Below are 19,772 nucleotides of genomic sequence, written 5' to 3' on the forward strand. Positions count from 1 at the left end.
TCCTGCTTCTTTAACAGGTGTCTCAATTTATTTCTCGAGTCCCAAATTTTACGGTAAGTGGTAAACAGAAACCAGCCTGCACTGACACTCAGTTAAACATCCAAGCTCCCAAGTCCTGATTTCTATATAACTGCAGGACACAATCCTACTAAGCTCTCTGCCACGACAGGACAAGGGTCCCCTTGCCTCCGGTTGCTAACACCTTCCTCATTTCCTTCTGAGCCCTCCCAGCAGCACCTTTAGTGCCGTATTTCTCCCAACAATATGTTCACAATGATACGAGCGTTCTCTACAGCGATAGAAGTTTTCTCTACCCTGCTCCTGCCTTCTTTCTGAGTCTACCAAGGTCCTTAATAGCCAGGTTTCCACTAACACTCTGTTCAAGGCAATGTAGGCCTTTTCAGTCATGTTCCCCAAAATTCTTCCAGCATCTAGTCATTGCCCATTCCAAAGCCACTTCCACGTTTTTAGGTATTTGTTACAGCAGCACCCCACTTCCAGGTACCAAAATCTCTAGCAATTTTCCCCCCAGCTTTGAGATATAATTGGCAAATAACACTGTATAATTTTAAAGTATACAAAGTGTTGACACGTTACAAAATCTATATGTTTTTGTGTTGCTACTGTAACAAATTACCACAAACTTAAAGAGGAAAGATCACATTCATTTCTTTACCTTACAGTTCTGTAAGTTAGAAACGCAACACGGGGCGCCCTGGGATAACATCAAGGTATCGGCAGGGTTACATTACTTTCCGGAGGCTGTAGGGGTGAATCCATTTCTTCGCCTTTTCCAACAGCTCGAGGCCACCCACATTCCTTGGCTCACGGCCCCCTTCCTCCACCTCCAAATCCAGCAAGTTTGCATCCGTGACCTGCTTCCATCGTCACGTCTCTCTACTGACCCTTCTGCTTCCCTCTTCCACTTTTAAGGACGCTTATATCCTTATCGGGCCCACCTGGATAACGCACCCTAGTCTGCCTCCCTGCTGATAGCAGCTTTACTTCCCGTGTGGTGTAAAGTAACATATTCGCGGGTCCTGGGAATCAGGCCAGGGATATCTTTGGAGGGCCATTATTCTGCCTACTACATCTACTAATCACTCAAAATGAGCTAGAAGCAAACCATAATTCATGGCAGCCCAACAGAATTCAGAGGCAAGTACTAACAGCTAAACAAAAAACCCTAATCTATTTTTAATTTTTCCAATATTTAGTGAGTATAGAAATCTAAGTGAAGATTTTCTGTTTGTTACTTGTGGCAAATATTGCTAGATAACTAATCCAATACCCATTTCAACCCGTTCTCCCTTGCCTGCCCCTAATACTTGGTCTTTAAGAGCTAAATATTCACTTTCCTGGTCCTAACGATAGTTGTATAACACAGCTGTGTCAAATGAAATCTAAAAATTGCCCTGGGAAAAGCTATTGCATTCCTGATAAAAGAGGCAGATGGTGCTGGGCCTCCCTGGCCCCCTTCCCGGCACCCCTCCCACCTTGAATGGTGCACTGCCAGTAATTCAGGCACCTATTTTGCAATAATGTGAGATTCAAGAGACACCAGCCCTCGCACTGTTCACTACCGAACCAACACTAGCTACTCTATACCTAGTGACTACATCTGGCTTTCAGTTCTTTTCAGCTGAAAGCTTTACTAATTGAAACTTATTCAATACAACTGCGGGTTAAAAACAAGCACCCTCCTCCAAAATTTATGTTGTTGTACAAAGACCAAATTCACTTAAATGAATTATAATTAATAATTAGGTTATACATCCTCACTCTAGGACATCTGGAAATTTTCCAAAATTTTACAAAAAATAAATAGCCACAATCCCAAACACCGAGAGATAACCTACTGGTAACAGATCAGTATTTTTCCATCTATATATTTGTATGTATGTACATAAAATATTTTTAAAGGGAGACTATATATAAAATACATAGACTTGAATCCAACTCTCATTCAGCACTTTATGAGGACTTTTCCATATCACTAAAGATGTTTCAAAAAAATTAAAATAATCCCATAATCGGAACATAATATGGTTAATGAAATTATATATATATAATTATATATATAATTAACAATGGCAGACATTTAAATTGTTTCTCCCTTTCTGCTAGTGTAAACAGTGTTGCAATGAACATCGTTATATATAAGTCTTCCTGAGCTAGCTCTGATTACTTTCTGAGCGTAGTTCCATCGATGTGGTATTACCGGGTCAAAGGGATAAAACTTGTCAAATGTTCAACACTTGAATGCTGCCAAACTGCCTTCTAGAAAACCTGAATCAATGTATTATTCTGCCTCTTGTATATACAAGAATATTAGTCTCCCTTACAAGCACCTACTGCCGTTTTTCTTTGGTGCCAATCTGATGGGTAAAAATCTTATAACGCATTTGAGTTTTTAATTTACATTTTTTTGGTTACTAGTGAGAATGACTAAACATAACCAGATCTTTTATATTGGTTATTTTATGAATTATCACTTGGAATTGTTTTGAAGTAGAAGAGTTCTTTACATACTATATATACTAGCCTTTTGATATTGTAAATATTTATGTCAGTGTATCATTAACATTCTGGTTCTGTTTACATATTATTATGAACATTTAAAATGTATTAGCAAATATTAGCATTATCCTTTGTGACTTCTTTGCTTTATCAGATAGGCATGGTTTTCACATGATGACACCACATTTTAGGAAAGAATGCTTTAAGATTTTTTAAAATTCCTATTTGCTTTCTTACAGTCCCAAAAGTAAAATTAATAGAGAAAGAACAACAAATATTCCACTAAATACATAAGCACCCCATGTTAGGTTCTGACCAGTCACATACCTGCTTGTGACAATTATCACATCCTCAGAAATTGTAGCCATTTCTTTGATGGTAAGGTAGCACATTCTTCTCAGTAATTGCTGAAAAATTATTATAAAAGGCAACAGGTTACTCATAAGGAAATGGTTCTTTCAACTGTTGAAGTGAGGGCCCTAAGTAGATATATTTCGAAGTTTATTCTTTTTTTTTTTAAGATTTTATTTATTTCTTTGAGAGAGGGAGAGCGAGAGAGAGCACAAGTGGGGAGGAGAGGGAAAGCAGGCTCCCCGCTGAGCAGGGAGACCCACACAGGGCTGGATCCCAGGACCCTGGGATCATGACCTGAGCTGAAGGCAGATGCTTAACGACTGAACCACCCAGGCGCCCCAGAAGGTTATTCTTAATAAGATTCTCATCTACCTAAAAAATCCTCTGGGAAATCCCTGGATGAGAGAACATTCAGAACCCTACTGTTTCCTAAACAAGTAAATGATGCGCTGACATAGTGAAAAACATCCAGGTGAAAATATAAAAATTTAAATTAAAAATCACACAGAGATCCAAACTTTGACAATGTGAATCCAAAGACACAGGTTTCTCTGAGTGTTAAATAAAGGCTTATTCTGGAAAATGTATTTTTTAAAATTCTTCAAATATATGGGTGGAGAGACATGCAGACTCTGTGTCTTCCTCAGTCCCGCACATACAGGTGTTTTTCCTTGAGGTATTTGTGCTCGTATAACCAACTTCCATCTTCAATTATCAAGATATCTGGGTCCAAATGAACTGTTCCTCTAACAATAGCAAAGTTTCATCTACACCCCTCCTCACCTGGTCTCTGGTTCATTCAGACACGATGGGCACCAGTTCCTCCAGCCTATCTAGCCTCGTTCCCTAACAACAACTTCACATTTCTTGTAAGCAGTGAAACTCAAATACATCAGACCCAGCTCCAGACTCCAAGCTGCAGAAAGAACCTTGCGGAGACGGGTGAGCCCAGTGAGGAAGAGGACAAGGAAGGGAGGATTCTCATGGTGATTAAACACAGAAAAAATCACCCCAAGAAAGAGAAAGCCAGTCGGGGTCAGACGAACGGGGCAGATGACACCCATCTGAAGCTACCAGGAAAAGAAAACAAAAAATAAAAGCCAAAACGTCAGAACTGAAGAAAATTTGTCCCCCCCCCCAAAATAAAAATCTACCACAATGCAGAATAAAATGGGAGACACAAAATATTGAGCTAAAGCACAAAAAATGGGGGGCGGGGCCCTCAACATTAGTCATCAGGGAAATACAAAAAACCATATCTCAGATACCACCTCACACAATTAAAAAGAGTGACAATACGAAGTGTTGGCAAAGAGGTGCTAATGACCCCTAAAATATACTGCCTGAACAAACACACGGAATTGCTGAATAAAATAGGAACAAAAAATTTAACCATGTAGCCAAGGGTAAATTCATACTCATATGAAGTGAAATTCACAGATTCCAAAGCAGAAAAGCGAACACCTCATAGCCACAGAAGTACAGGTCCAGAACCTTCCAGGCATAAGATACAATATCCAGAGTCTAAGGAAGGACAAGATTCTAAAAGGTATATTCTTCAGGCTCAGGGAAAACTCTTCTAGATAATAACTCAGAAGTACAGCAAGAAATGGAGAGTGAAAGAGAAGTGGCTAACAGTAACAAGGCAGCATGGTATTAGCTACAGACTAGACAAAGAGACGAACACACATACGTACAGTCAATTGATCTTTGACAAAGGAACAAAGGCAGTACCATGGAGCAAAGATAGGCTCTTCACCAAATGGTGCTGGAACAACTGCACATCCACAGGCAAAAAAATGACTCTAGACACACTTTCACTCTTAACAAAAATTAACCCAAAATGGATCACAGACCTGAATATAAAATGCAAAACTGTAAAACTCCTAGGAAAAAACCTAGATGACCTTGGGTATGATGATGACTTTTTAGATACAACCCCAAAGGTATGAATATAAAAGAAATAATGAATAAGCCAGCCCCCCCCTTTTTTTTTGAGAGCGGGGAGGAAGAGCAGGGGAAGAGAAAGAATCTCAAGCAGGCTCCACACCCAGCATGGAGCCCAATGCAGGGCTCGATCTCACGACCCTGAGATCATGACCTGAGCCGAAATCAAGAGTCGGATGCTCAACCAATGGAGCCATCCAGGCCCCACCACCCCCTTTTTTAGAGAGAGAGAGAGAAACCAGCCTTTACTGAAAGTAAAAACTTCAGCTCTGCAAAAGACCATGTCAAGAGGAGAAGATAAGCCACAGACTGGGAGAAAATGTTTGTAGAACACATATCTGATATTGGATTGTCACCTAAAATATACAAAAACCTCTTAAAAGTCAAAAATATGAAAAACAACTTGATTAAAAATGAGCTGAAGACCTTAAGACACTTCACTTAAACAGATAAATGACAAATAAGTATATGAAAGTAGAACTACCAAAGTGCAAGAATTCTTTATATATTATGGATGTTGCACATCACGTATCATTTGGGAAAGGCAAACTAAAAGAACAAGATACCACTACACTCATATGAGAATGGCCAAAATCCAGAACACTGTCAACACCAAATCTGATGAGGACGTGGAGCATTAGGAACTCTCATTCACTGTGGGAATAAAAATGGAATAGCCAATGTGAAAGATGGTTTGGTGATTTTTTTACAAAAGTAAACATACTCTTACCATACAATCCAGCAATCACATTCCTTGGTGTTTACCTAAAGGAGTTGAAAATTTATGTCCACATAAAAGCCTGCATACAGATGTTTATAGCATTTTTTAATTTAATTTAATTTTTAATTTTTTAAATTTTTTAAAGTAATCTCTACACCCAACATAGGGCTCGAACTTACAACCCCAAGATCAAGAGTCACACACTCTACTGACTGAGCCAGTCTGGCACTCGATAGCACCTTTATTCATAACTGCCAAAACTTGGAAGCAACCAAGGTGTCCTTTAGTAGGTAAATGGATAAACTGTGGTACATCCAGACAATAGAATATGACTCAGCACTAAAAAGAAAATGAGCTATCGAGCCATGAAAAGACATGGAGGAAATTAAATGCATATTACTAAGTGAAATAAACCAATCTGAAAAAGATGCATGCTATATAATTTCAGCTACATGACATTCTAGAAAAGGCAAAGCTACGGAGACAGTAAAAACATCCGTGGTTGCCAGGGTTTGGGGGTTAGGATGGGAAATGAATAGCTGGAGCACAGGAGATTTTTAGGTCATTGAAAATACTCTGTATATTTAATGATGGATGCATGTCATTCTATATTTGTCCAAATCCACATAATGTATAACACCAAGAGTGAGTAACATAAACTACGGATTCTGTGTGATTATGATGTGTCAATGTAGGTTTATGTATTGTAACCAATTTACCACTCTGGTAACGGATGTCGATGATGGGGACGGGTGGGGGGGGCAGTCTACGCATGTGTGGCATCAGGGAGTATCCAGAAAATCTCTGTACCTTCCTTTTAATTTTGCTATGAACCTAAAACTTCTCTTAAAAAATAAAGACTTTCTTTAAAAAGTAGTGAGGACATGGGTAAATCACAATGAACAACCAAAAACCCACAAGAAATGATGGGGTATGACATAAATGAGTAACCATGCGTGTGTGTATATATATATATGTACACATATATGCTTATATATTCACATACATAATAAGAGTGTCCTAAGGTTCTTAAATCTTCCATGAACAGGTACAAGATAAAGATGAATACTAGATTCTGGAAGCCAAATAATCAGGTTGCAATTTCTAGGGTAACCACTAAAAGAACTTTCAAACTATTACCCCGCTAATGCTCTGTTCATTTTTATTCCGTCTTTTTTTTCTCTCTTGGCTTCATTTTGGATGATTTCTATCTGTCCTCCAGTTTATTGATTTTTTTCCCCTGCGGTTTTCTAATCTGCTATTAACCCCAGGAGGTGTATTTTTCATTTTATATATGCAAGCTCATATAAATTTTTTTTCCCTTAACTTCTAGAAGACACATTTGGGTCTCTCTGGATGCCTTCTATTTTGTTCCTCATTCTTCTTATGTCTTTCTATATATTCTTAGGCATAAAGGCTCTTCATATAATAGCTGCTTTATGTCATTACTGCTCCTTCCATTTTCTTATCATTTCTGGGTTTGGGTCTATTGACCCATTTTTCTCCTGGTTATGGATAACATTGTCCTGCTTCTTCGCTTACTTCAAAATTTTTTTATTGGATGCTGTACATTGTGAAATTCACGTAAGGTGCTAGATTTTGTTGTATTCTTTTACGTGGTATTGTACTTTACTCTTCATGAGATTAAATTACCTGGAATCAGAGTTTTACTTTTGAGGTTTGCTTTGAGGCCTTTTTAAATTTAGTACAGATCTAATATATGCCCATTACTGAGGTGATGCCTACCTAAGAACCATACCAGAAGACAAGGTTTTTCTGCTCTCACCGGATGGAAATAGGACCTATTCTCAGCCCTGTGTTCTGGTGATTCTTTCTTTGGCCTAGGGTAGTTTCCTTTTATATATGCACAGATCAATTCTTATCCAAAGATTTCAGGGGAGCCCCTCAGAAAATTGCTGGGACTACCTCCTTCCTTTCTTGCTTCTCTCCCTCTCCCCTGACTTCTTTCCTCTCTAGTACTCTGCCCTATAAATTTGAGCTTTCTTGGTTGGCTTCCCCGTCCTCCATCTGTTTTCTCAACTCAGAGAGATAACGAGGCTCCTTTTCAGTGTACCCTCCTTGACCTGTTACCTGTAATCTGCCTCTGGGCAATGAGCTAATGCAATCCTCGAGCACACTTTGTTTTTCTTTTTCTTCAGATCACAATCCTGGGATGCTTGTTAATCTAATGTCTGAAAACTAAGGTGTTAATATATTTTGTATGATTTTCTAGGTATTTGCAGTAGCAGGATAAACCTCACCCCTTAACTGCATCATGGCTGGAAAGAGAACAGAAATAAATATGTTTTTAATATCAAAACATGGTGAATTACCTAGGGACTCTTTTATTATTCATTTCCAACACTAATCCATTATAATTAGAGAACACAGTCTGTACAATTTCATTCCTTTAAAAATTTGTTGCATCTTGCATTATGGCTCAGTGTGCAGTCAATTTTTATTAATGTTCTTTGTTTCTTCATTTACATTTAATGTAGACAGTAATATATTTGGGTCTATATTTACCATTTTATTATATGATTTATGTTTGTCCTTCTTGATTGATCTTTCTTTCCTTTTTTCCCCCTTCTTATGGCTTGATTTTTCAGCATTCTATTTTTTTTGCACAATTAGTTTGGAAGAAAAAAACAATTAATAGAGAAAAGTCAATGAAGCAAAAAGCTGGTTGTGTGAAGAGATCAATAAGTTTATAAAGTTCTAGATAAACTTCCCAGGAATAGAAGAGAGAAGATACAATTTACCAGATTCAGAATGAAAGAAGAGACATTACTACAGATCCTACAAACACTAAAAAAATTAGGGAATATCATGAACAGTTTTAGGGAAACAAAGTTCAACAACTTCCATGAAATGTATAAATTCCTTGAAAGACACAAACTACCAGAGCTCACTGAAGAAGACAAATAATCTGAATAGCACCATATCTATTTCTTTTTAATGAGGTTAATTTTCAAAAACCTTTCCTTAAAGAAGATGGTTTTGGGGTACCTGGGTGGCTCAGTAGGTTAAGCATCTGACTTTTTTTTTTTAAGATTTTATTTTTTTGAGACAGACGGAGAGAGCATGACAGAGAGCATGAGCAGAGGGGAGGGGCAGAGTGAGAAGCAGACTTTCCACTGAGCAGGGAGTCTGATGTGGAGCTCAATCCCAGGACCCTGGGATCATGACCTGAGCTGAAGGTAGACGCTTAACCAACTGAGCCACCCAGGCACCCCAGCTGGCTCTTGATTTCAGTTCAGGTCATGATCTCAGGGTTGTGATATCGAGCCCCTAGTTGGCTCCGTGGGCACTGGGCATGGAACCAGCTTAAGATTCTCTTTTTCCCCTCTCCCTTCACCCCTCCCCTCCCTCTAAAAAAAAAAAAAAAAAAAAAAAAAAGACGGCTTCAGCAGTGAACTCCATCAAACACTTCAGGAAAAATTAATAATGATTCTACAAAAACTCTTCCAGAAAGCATAAGAAGAACAAAGGAAGAAACACTTCCCATTTCATTTTACAAGGCCAGCACTATCCAAATAGAAAACCCAGACAAAAACATTAGAAAAAAAAAACTATAGATCAATATATTTCATGACTACAGACTCAAAAATCCTCAACAAGTTTTAACAAACAGAAATGACTTTATATTTTCCAGAATAATGAATAAATGCATCTCACCATATTAACATACTGAAAAAGAAAAGCCATGATAATCCGATGGATATAGAAAAATCATTTGACAAAATTCAATACCCATTCACATACACACACACACACACACACACACACACACACACACACGATCTCTCAGCAAACTAGAAATAGAATGGAACTTCCTCAACCTGATAAAGGCCTTTTGTGAAAAACTTAAGAGCTAACACCATACTTAGTGGTGAAAGACTAAATACCTTCCCTCTAAGATCAAGAACAAACCAAGGATGTCCCCTATCATCACTTCTACTTATATTGTACAACGTGCAAGAAGACAGTAAGGTAAGATAAATAAATCAAAGGCATACAGTTTGAAAAGGAAAAAGTAAATTCTAAGGAATCTTCCAAAATACTCCTAGAACTAATAAATGAATTTAACAAAATCACAGGAATATGCAAAAACCAATTTAATTTCTAGAAACTACGTACCAACAATACAATAGTATTTTTAAAATCTTAACTACTTTAGGGATATATTCACAAAATACGTATAAGACTTGTATGCTAAAAGCTATAATACTGCTGCTGACAGAAAATAAAGAAACCTGAATAAGGGGAGCTAAATACCATGTTCATGGAGCAAAAAACCACAATGTTAAAATGTCAATTCTCCTCAAATTGATCTTCAGATTCAGTGTAATCCTCATAAAGGTTCCAGCAGACTTCAAAAAATAGAAATGGAAGCTGATTCTAAAAATTCATATAGAAAGGCAAAGAACCTAAAGACCCAAACCTTTTGAAAAAGGAAAAAAAAAAAGGAACACATGCACTACCTGATTTAAAACTTACTATAAAGGTATAGTCATCAAGACGGTGTGGTATTGGAATAAGAATAAAGATACAAATTAATGAAACAAAAGAATGTTCCAGTGTGCCAATGTAACTCAATCATCACCTCTTCCTCCTCATTCTATACTGATATCCAACTATTCCAGTACCATTTGTCGAGAAAATAAAGTAGGAGGAAAAGGAGGAGGTGGTGAGAGGAGAAGGAATACAACCCTTACCTTACACCATATACAAAAATTAATTCAAAATGGATCAAAATGCCTAGAAGAAAGGCACAGGAGAAAATCTTTGTGATGCTGGGTTAGGCAAAGATTTCTATAATATACATCAGAAGCATAATCCACAACAGAAAAACAAATTGATACACTGGGCTTCATCAAAATTTAAAACTTCTGTTCTTTGAAAGACTAAAAAATGAAAAAACAAGCTACAGACTGAAGAAAATATTTAAGAAACATATCTGATAAAGGACTTGTACCCAGAATACACAAAGACTTCTCAAAACTCAAAAATAAGAAAATATACAATCAAATTATTTAAAAAGGGGCAAAAGATATGAACCGATCCTTCAGCACTGAAGATATAGATAAAGGAAAAAAGCACACAAAAAGATGTTTGAGATTATCAGTCATTACGGAAATGCAAATTAAAACTACAAAGAGATGCCACCATACACCTATTAGAACGGCTAAAATTAAAAAGAAACAAATTTAAAAATGCAAAAAAAGACAATACCAAGTGCTAGCCAGAATGCAGTCACTAGAACTTTCAAACAGTGATGGTGGAAATGGAAGAAAGGTTGGCAGCTTCTTACAAAGTTAAATATATGATCCTGCCAATCCCACTCCTAGGCACTGATCCAAGAAAAATAAAAACTTATGTTTAAAAATTTGTACATGAATGTTCATAGCAACTGTATTTGTAACTACCAAAACCTGGTAACAAACCAAATATCCTTCAAAGGGCAAACAGGTAAACTGAGGTACATCCATATAATAAATACTACAATGAAATAAAAAGAAGCAAACTCCTGATGCAAACAATAACGTGGACAAACATCAAATGCAGTATGCTAAGTGTCTCAAAAGGTTTCATGTTGTCTGCTACCATTTGTCTGACCTTCCAGACAGGCAAAACTACGCAGAAAGAAGAGACCCATGGCGGCCCGGGGCTGAGGATGGTGAGAATAGATCGTATGTAGAGGCAGGAAGGAACTTTTTGGAAGGATGGAAACATTCTAAATCTTGATTGCAATGGTGATAATAACTACTGTATGCATTTGTCAAAAGTCATAAAACTATACCCTAAAAAGGGTGGATCTTACTCTATGAAAATTGTACTTTTTTTTTTTTTTTTAATAAATGGAGAAGACCACAGTGTAGGTGAATGAAAACGCAAGCAACACACTGGCAGGAAATAGTTACAAAATGCCCATCTGATAAAAAGTCTTGTATCCACAAAATACAAAGACAACTTACAGCTCAATAAGAGGACAAATTGCATGATTTTTTTTTTAAGTAAAAGATCTGAACTGACACTTCACCAAAGATATACAGATGGCAAATAAGCATATATTTGCTTAATACATTCATCATGAAGGAAATGCAAACCCAACAGTGCCACTTCCAGATATTAAGCAAAGAAAATGAAAGTAGGTCCACACAAAGACTTCGACTTGAATATTTTTAGCAGCTTTGTTCATAATATCCATAAGCTGGAAATAACTCAAAAAACCACTAACTTGTGAATGGATAAGTAAACTAGACCCCCTCCATACAATGGAATACTACTCAGCAACAGAAGTGAAAAACTACTGATACACACAAAAACTTGGATCAGTCTCAAAGGCCATAAGCTCAGAGAAAGAAACAAGACATAAAAGTCATAAAAGGCTATGTACTAAATGATTAAATTTAAGTGAAATTCTAGAAAATGCAAAACTGTGTTGTCAGAAAGTAGACCACTGACTTCTAGGTGCTAGAGGTTGAGGGAGGGTCAGACAACTAAGGGATACAGGGGCACAGTCTGGGGTGGTGAGAGGTGTCTGTATCATGACTGTGGGGATGGTTCCATGACTCCACACACTCGTCAAAACTCACTGAACTGTACACTTAAAATTGGTGAATTTTATTAATATGTACGTTACACTCAATAAAGCTGTTTTTTTTAAACACTAAAAAAAAATTTCCTATAAGTCAGTAAGAGGAATATAAATAAGCAAAGAATATGAACAGACAATTCAAGAGGAGGAAAGTAAAATGGCCACTAAACATAGGAAGAGTTTCAATTTCAGCAATGATCATGAAAATGCAAATTAAAACCACAAAGAGATGCCATTTCACATTCTTCTGAATGGCAAATATTTAGGTCCAATAATAAGAAATTATAATCAGAACAAGCACAGATTTGAAGCAATGTCTGTGCAAATTAGGACAAGATCAGTTCAAAGATGAATTTGATAAGATCAAATAACTGCCATTATCTAGAAATTCCAGTTGTAGGTATCTATCCCAGAAAAATTCTCACTATGTGCACAAGACATGTACGTAAACATTACGTATAATATCACTTTTGGGGGGGGTTGGTGTTTTTTTTTTTTTAAGATTTTCTTTTATTTTGTCAGAGAGAGCGCACAAGCAGGGGGAGCAACAGGCAGAGGGAGAAGCAGGCTCCCCGCTGAGCAGGGAGCCCAATGAGAGACTCGATGAGGGACTTGATCCCAGGACCCTGGGATCACGACTTGAGCCGAAGGCAGACACGTAATCAACTGATCCATCCAGGCACCCTGTATAATATCACTTGTAACAGCAAAGAAGTGGAAGCCACACATATCGACCAATGGGAGAATAGATAAATGAGTAGAAATACTGTATATTAACACACTGGGATCACATGTAGTAGTGACTGAATAAAGTGGAAGTATGTACAGCAAGATGGTCAATCTCAAAAACATTAATTCTGAAAACTGCAATAATAATATGATCACTTATATATTTGTCTGAGATTTATTTATTTATTTGTGACAAAGGGAGAGAGAGAGCAGGGGGAGGGGCAGAGGGAGAGGGAGGGAGAATCTTCAGACTCTGCTTTCAGCATGGAGCCTGACACAGGGCTCAATCCCAGGACAGTGAGACCATGACCTGAGCTGAAATCAAGAGTCGGCAGCTTAACCGACTGAGACACCCAGGTACCTCTGATCACTTGTATTTTTTTTTTTTTTAAGATTTTGTTTATTTACTTATTTGTCAGAGAGAGCAGACAGAGAGAGAGAAAGCATGAGCAGGGGGAGGGGCAGAGGAAGAGGGTGAAGCAGGCTCCCCACTGAGCAGGGAGCCTTAGGCAGGGCTCGATCCCAGGACCCTGGGATCATGACCTGAGCCGAAGGCAGACGCTTAACTGACTGAGCCACCCAGGCGCCCCCACTTATATTTTTAAACACACAAAAATACGAAGTATAGATTATGGCTACAAACATATACAATACATATAGATATAAACACTGACAGGAGGTTACCAATCTCAAGATAGTAATTTCCCTCTGGTAAAGGACGGCTGGAAAAGGAAGAAGCTCCCCATGCTGCCAGCAAAATCCCCACCTCTTTCTCTTCCCCCAAAAAATCACCCCCTCAATTCCATATTCTGCCTAAGGGGCCATCAAAACGAATCACAGCATGCTGTACGTGGCTCCTTACCTCAGTCACTACACAACTCCTAAAATATCCTCATCATTATTCATCACCTGGACACCACTGCCAGCGCAGCTGGGAACAGCACCTAATCTGACTACACCTTCCATCCTTCTCAAATCCCAAACCCTCCATGATGTTCTGCGGCACTTTCATCTGCAAAATCCCTTATATCCTTAACTCTTCTCCGAAAGTCCCCATCTTGTCTCTAACCTCGCTCCTCCCTCAGAATCCACCCCCCGCCCCTTGTCTCTCCTTTAACCCTCAGCCACCACATCTACAGGTGGGGAAGCTCACTGCCTGTTCAAAATCTCTACATCGCCTTCTTCCACTGTACCGTGTTCTCCCCTAAAAATCTCTGGCTTTAAAGCTCATGCCTTTGGACTCCATCACCTGCCACCACTCGTGTTTGCATATATAGACTTCCAGTTACTTCCCTCATTTAAAAAATATATATATTAGTAACTTGTTCACCACCGCTATCTCCAATATTAGCCCAGTAATAATCACTGGTGACTTTAATATCCATACAGACAATATTTCTAAAACTCTAACCACTTGGTAGAATTGACTTCTTCTCCCAGGATCCTGTCGTCCTTCCTTTTGCCATCACCCTCTTCCACTGTCATCCCCATCAATAACAGTATCCCTTTCATAATTTCATTTCCAAGCATTTCACTCTCCAGCCACCACTCCTGACTCCAGCAGCCCTTTCACTCCATCAATCCATGGACCCGATCAACTCTTTACTGTTCCAATCAGCCCCTGTTCTTACCTGCCTCCTAACCAGATCCCACAGTTAATATTTCAATCACTCAACTTCCTTGCTCTTCCCTCTGTTTACTAACGTGGCAAAACCCTGACCCTGACGAAATCCAATCTGTAACCATTCCATGCTACAACCAGAAGCCTGGAGCTGGAGGAAAACATTCACTGTGCCACCAGGTAATAGTTTCAGTTCGTGACCAGTAACTGCAAGGGGCCATGCGTACTGTCCAACAACCTACATTCCCCCAATCCATTTCCCAGAAAACGATTTCATGCCTTCTTTCCTTAATACGACCTCTGTGCTGGAGGCTTCGAGCCTGTCCTCGCGCGGTCTCTTCCCTGCTCTGCACCCTCCTCCCTGCCCCATGGCCAGCTCTTCTTCCCCACAGCCATCCCTCTGAGCAACAGCAACCTGGGGCTGCAAGTTCAGAGAGCCACAAAGAGGCAACAGCCTTCCATAACTTTTTTAATAGTCCCTCTTCGTGACCTTACTCCGGCAGCCTGGAATGCCTGGCTTTCTAGTCTAACTCCTCTGCTACATAAATTTATCATCATCACAGTGGTTCTGCTTCCCCAATTGAACCCTGAATTTCTGGCACAGGAAGTGATTAAAGGGAAACAGGATCTTAACAAGAGAAATCTGAAATTGCTTCTCTGATTTAATAAAAGGCATTAATGCCCTGTTTGCAGTGGTAAAGGGGATACTAGTCGTCTGTGGCATGCAGAGGCGAAACACTTAAATCATCACCTGCAGGGAAGCATCGTTAAGGACCTACAGAAGACAAGGTTTGGGTAACCCAGGAGTTGCTGCCATAGAATATTTTGTAAAAAATGTGTTATATAATGGGTCAGGGGCTTCTAAGCACACTGGAGAACTCGGTAAAAGAAATGAGTCCAGAGTTTTAAATTCACAGTCCAGGTCTGGGTAAGGGACTAGAAGTCTTTCACAAAACCTTAATAGAAAGCCTGTGTCATGTGAACACAACGCTGAGAATTCTGAAAAGCAAACCCTCCATGTGGCTGAAAGACAAGGCAAATGCAATACACACCCTGTGAGGCAGCTTAGATGAAAGGGAAGGCTTTGCATGGGGAAGGAGTGGGACCCTGAAAGTTGGGATGGGGACATACGGGCAGATTCTGATGAAGCTGAGTACCCTGAACCCCTAAATTCCCCCAAGCCTCCTCTGCAACTAGGAGCAGCTCTTCACTCTGTCTGAGGAAATGAGTCTCCCTTTGCCTGAAGAATGTGTAATGGCCTCACCAGAGACAGCTGCCCTACAAGAGACGCTGAGCTCCTGAGGACTTACTCCCGAAGCTTATCGTTATCCAGACATATAACCACACTCAAATCCTAGAAGTTCCTGGGGGTTGGGCAGAAAATGCGGCCCATGAAGATATGTAGTACATACCAAAAATACTGCAAGATTTGGACAATTTACATCAACAGAAAGCTGGGAAGTCTAGCTCCCAGAACTCCCTCCCCTGTAGGTTCTGAGCGAGAGCGGGGCACAAGAGAAATATGCACCGCATTCACAAAACAGAGGTAAAGCAGCAGAGCCACTATGCTCTGAAAGTCGGGGGGGTTTCAGGTGATGAGACACACAGAGATACTGGCCGCTTTAGTTTGTCTTTACTCTTCTTTCCCCCTAGCCCATGTCCTCTTCCCCACGCTGCTCCGGCTCGTCTTCTCACAGCCAGCCCCGCTGCTGACCCGCAGCAACCCCAGGCCCACCAGAAACTGGGAACCTAGAGATGTGGTAGCTACGTCCACCGGCTTCCACTCCAGCCCACTGACAGTGGCGTGCCACACGCTGGATACGAACGGCTCTTCGGACTGCCTGAGAGATCTGTGGGGGAACAGCTCTATGCTGTATACCGTCAATCTTTCACATTCATATGGCCTTTCATGAACACTTAAAACTTTGGTAAGGATAAATAATGTTTAAGTAATTTTAAATATTTCAAGTGACCTTTTCTAATTTGGGACACTCTAAGTTCCCCAAGGAAAAAGAATAAAAGGAGCTTTTCCAGCCTAAAAGAATAAAATAAAAAGACTTACATCGTTAGATTGAAACAATCGAGTCATGGCAAAGAAGGCTTCTGTGGCTTCCGTGGTTCCAAAGTGTTCACCCTAAGGAAAATTGAAAACAATTTCTTAAACTTAAAGAAAAATGTATATAAAGGATTTTCTCTTTATTTCTGCAAAAATCTTTTAGAACTCAGGGGAAAAAATTTTCTTTGTAAACATTCTGCCTCTGTGCTATTTTTTTTTTTTTTTTTGGCTTTCAATTTATAAACCTGCATGGCCATTTAGTACACTTCTTATTTAAAATAATTCAATATCACACACCATGCTATAAAATTTCTGGAATAGTAGTCTCTAACCTTTGAGCAGGAACCATTTTAATTTCCCTAGATAACCACAATTTACAAGGAGGTAGAAAGTAGTAGCAAGTTGAGTTCCTAATCAGAATAGCATGTAATTACTACACTGCCTACAAGCAGAGATCACACCTTTTATATTTCTACAATCCAATGCCCAGCACAAAGCCTGCCATATTACAGGAGCACAATAAATATTAAATTGTAAAGAACTATATGTTAGGAATCCCAGAAAACATGGCAAAAAGGGACCAACCAAAAAGGCAGGAACCAGATTACTTATATAAAAGGAAGGCTTTGGATCAGAACTTTAATATGCTTAATAAATCATCTGAGGATCTTGCCAAAATGCAGAATTTGCTTCAGTAGCTCTGGGTGAAGCCTGAAATTTTTGCATTTCTAACTAGCTCCCGGTGATGCAACTGCTGCTGGTCTGAGAATGACATTTTTTAAGCAGCAAGATGTTAGATAACCTATTTCACTCACAGTCAAAAAATTCCAGATTACAGACCACCTGAGACATGAACATTTCAATATTCAATTTCATTAAAAGCAATCCTCCTAACGCGTTAGGCTCCATCACTCTTCAGGGCTTCAGATCTCACATGGACTATAACTAGTTTTCAAACCATTTGTCGTGGGTATAAGAATAAACAAATTTTGATGAAAAACTTTAAAAGTTGAGGATGAAAGACAAAGTATAAGAATTCACAATTACTTAAACCAGAGTACCCAACGTGCTCATCAGCAAGAGATTTCCCTCTCTTTCTTTCATAATTACTTAGCGAACGTATAGAAGTCCAGGCACTTTTCAGTCATATCAGTAAACCCTAAGTCCCTACTTTTGGACTTGAAATTCAGAATATATGAGTAGGTCAGCTGTGGTAGAAATTTAAAAGTATTTTTCCATAAAGCAATACCAAGAACTAGGTCAAAGATAAAACTAAGGTTCCCAAACCTGTTTATGTCTTTGTGTTTATTTATCAGATTACACTGGTCATTTCCTTATCAAGATAATGAACTGTTTCAACATGAGCTGCCCATCAAAGAGGTACTGGTCAGAATACAAGCAGATGCTACCCCACACCACACCTTCAACTACGCGAAACTGCTTATTTCATGGATTTAGCCAACCTGGACCCAATGTGTGCTTTGAAAAATGAAATCAAACTGACTTTGCCTTAAATGTCTCTGATATGCTACCACACAAGGATATGATGTATGTGCAAGAAAATATTTTATGTAAAAGTATGCACTTCTTGCTCCGTCTCCATTTGCAAATGACAAATCTTCATCATGTCTTCAGTCTTGAAATAAAGTAAAAATAAGATATTTTCATGGAATTCAAATTGGAAACCACAGTCTTCTTAACATCATATGTAAACCACCTGAAGTATCTATAAATGTGTATTCGGGTGTGCGTGGTGCGTGTGTGTGTGTGTGAATCTAAGAAACAAAATCACATTTTCTAAGGTCCTAGACATTTCATGAGACTTTTTTAGTCTGAAGCAAAACAAACAAAAACACAAGAAAAAATAAAATTAATAACAATAACAGCAAACAGAATCTATGTTCTGTCAGGGCAAATACTATGGTTTTGTCTGCTATAACCCCGGAGCCTAAAACAGTGCATAGGAATCAGCAGGTGTATTATAAATATTTGCTGAATGACTGAATGAAAACTATTCCTGAATGTGCATGTCCAGGATTATTCTCAGTGCTTTACATTCATTATCTCATTGAATCATCACAACTTTACAAAACGGGCATTACCATAATCCCCATTTATAGAAAAGGACATTAAGGCACAACATGGTTAAGATCAGAATCATATCGCTTGCCATGGTACACTAGGGATAATATATATAAAATCTAAATATTAAAATCAAAGCTTGAAAAACATCACTGTCATACTAATCCCGCTTCAAAAAAAAATAAAATATTTATCTGGAATTTGTCTAAGATTTTGTACTGTATTTTTGGAGGGACATAAAGACCTTTGAACAAGACTAAACAACATGTTTTAACGTTAACTAAAACTTGTTAAATTCAAATCAAGGTTGAGGACCTGCTGTGTGCTTAGCTGGTCTAGTACCTTGTGAATAAAATAGAAGTATGTGTCATAATCCGGTCCTCAAGAAGTTTTATGTATCTTTACCTTAATCAAACACTGTATATTTTTAAATTAAGTAACTTTTAAAAAAATAACTATACTTTCCAGAAAGTATTTCACTGCATGTTATGTATTTCTATTCCAAGAAACAAATCCAAGGAAAATCAAAATAGTTTACCTGGTTCAGTAAGTAAAGAATCTTTGTAAGAATATGCAAACATCTTCTTGGATTGATAGGTGTTTCATTGAATATACGAGCCTGTGGGGACAAAAAACATTGTTATACGTAGTATATTTTCTATCATTTCTATCACAGATCACAAAAAATCAACTTTAATCAAATAGACGATTACATATTTTGGTCACAATATCCAAATAATGTTAACTGCTTACAGTTTTCAATTTATCACAGTATATGATACATTATTAGATATGGTCTTGATTTTCCATCCTACACTGACTCCCTTAGAGCTAGTACTTCAACTTTATGGGCTTTATGTGTTAAGTAAGAATCACAATATTTACCTACAGCACTTGAATACAATTAGCTTAATGTCTACAACTTCCTTCAGTAACATTGTACCAAACAATGCTTTGGCATTTCATTTAAAATTACCAACATGTGGGAGAGTTGACATGTTGTTGCATATCTATAAGCTCTAGACCCTCCTAGAAGTAACCTGTCTTCCTGGAAATTTCCCTCAATCTGTATTCTCCGAACACAAGTATTACATTCCTCAATTCTTATTTTGGGTCATCATATTCCAGGGGTTCTCTGCCC

At 38.5% G+C, this 19,772-nt stretch overlaps 1 protein-coding gene across 4 annotated transcripts in view; it reads right to left on the reverse strand.

The window, feature by feature from the left end:
- Nucleotides 1–19,772, reverse strand: part of COPG2 (COPI coat complex subunit gamma 2) — a 112,651-nt gene that overhangs the window by 91,439 nt on the left and 1,440 nt on the right. For all 4 annotated transcript variants that reach the window (XM_026511173.4, XM_048212810.2, XM_026511163.3 and 1 more), the window contains exons 3-5: nt 19,170–19,250; nt 16,556–16,627; nt 2,848–2,927 (exon numbers count right to left, since the gene is read on the reverse strand). In XM_026511173.4, the coding sequence (XP_026366958.2) occupies nt 2,848–2,927; nt 16,556–16,627; nt 19,170–19,250 (233 nt within the window). The remainder of the gene's footprint in view (nt 1–2,847; nt 2,928–16,555; nt 16,628–19,169; nt 19,251–19,772) is intronic.

The sequence above is a fragment of the Ursus arctos genome, unplaced genomic scaffold, assembly GCF_023065955.2.
Source record: "Ursus arctos isolate Adak ecotype North America unplaced genomic scaffold, UrsArc2.0 scaffold_3, whole genome shotgun sequence".
In the NCBI taxonomy this organism is placed as follows: Eukaryota; Metazoa; Chordata; class Mammalia; order Carnivora; family Ursidae; genus Ursus; species Ursus arctos.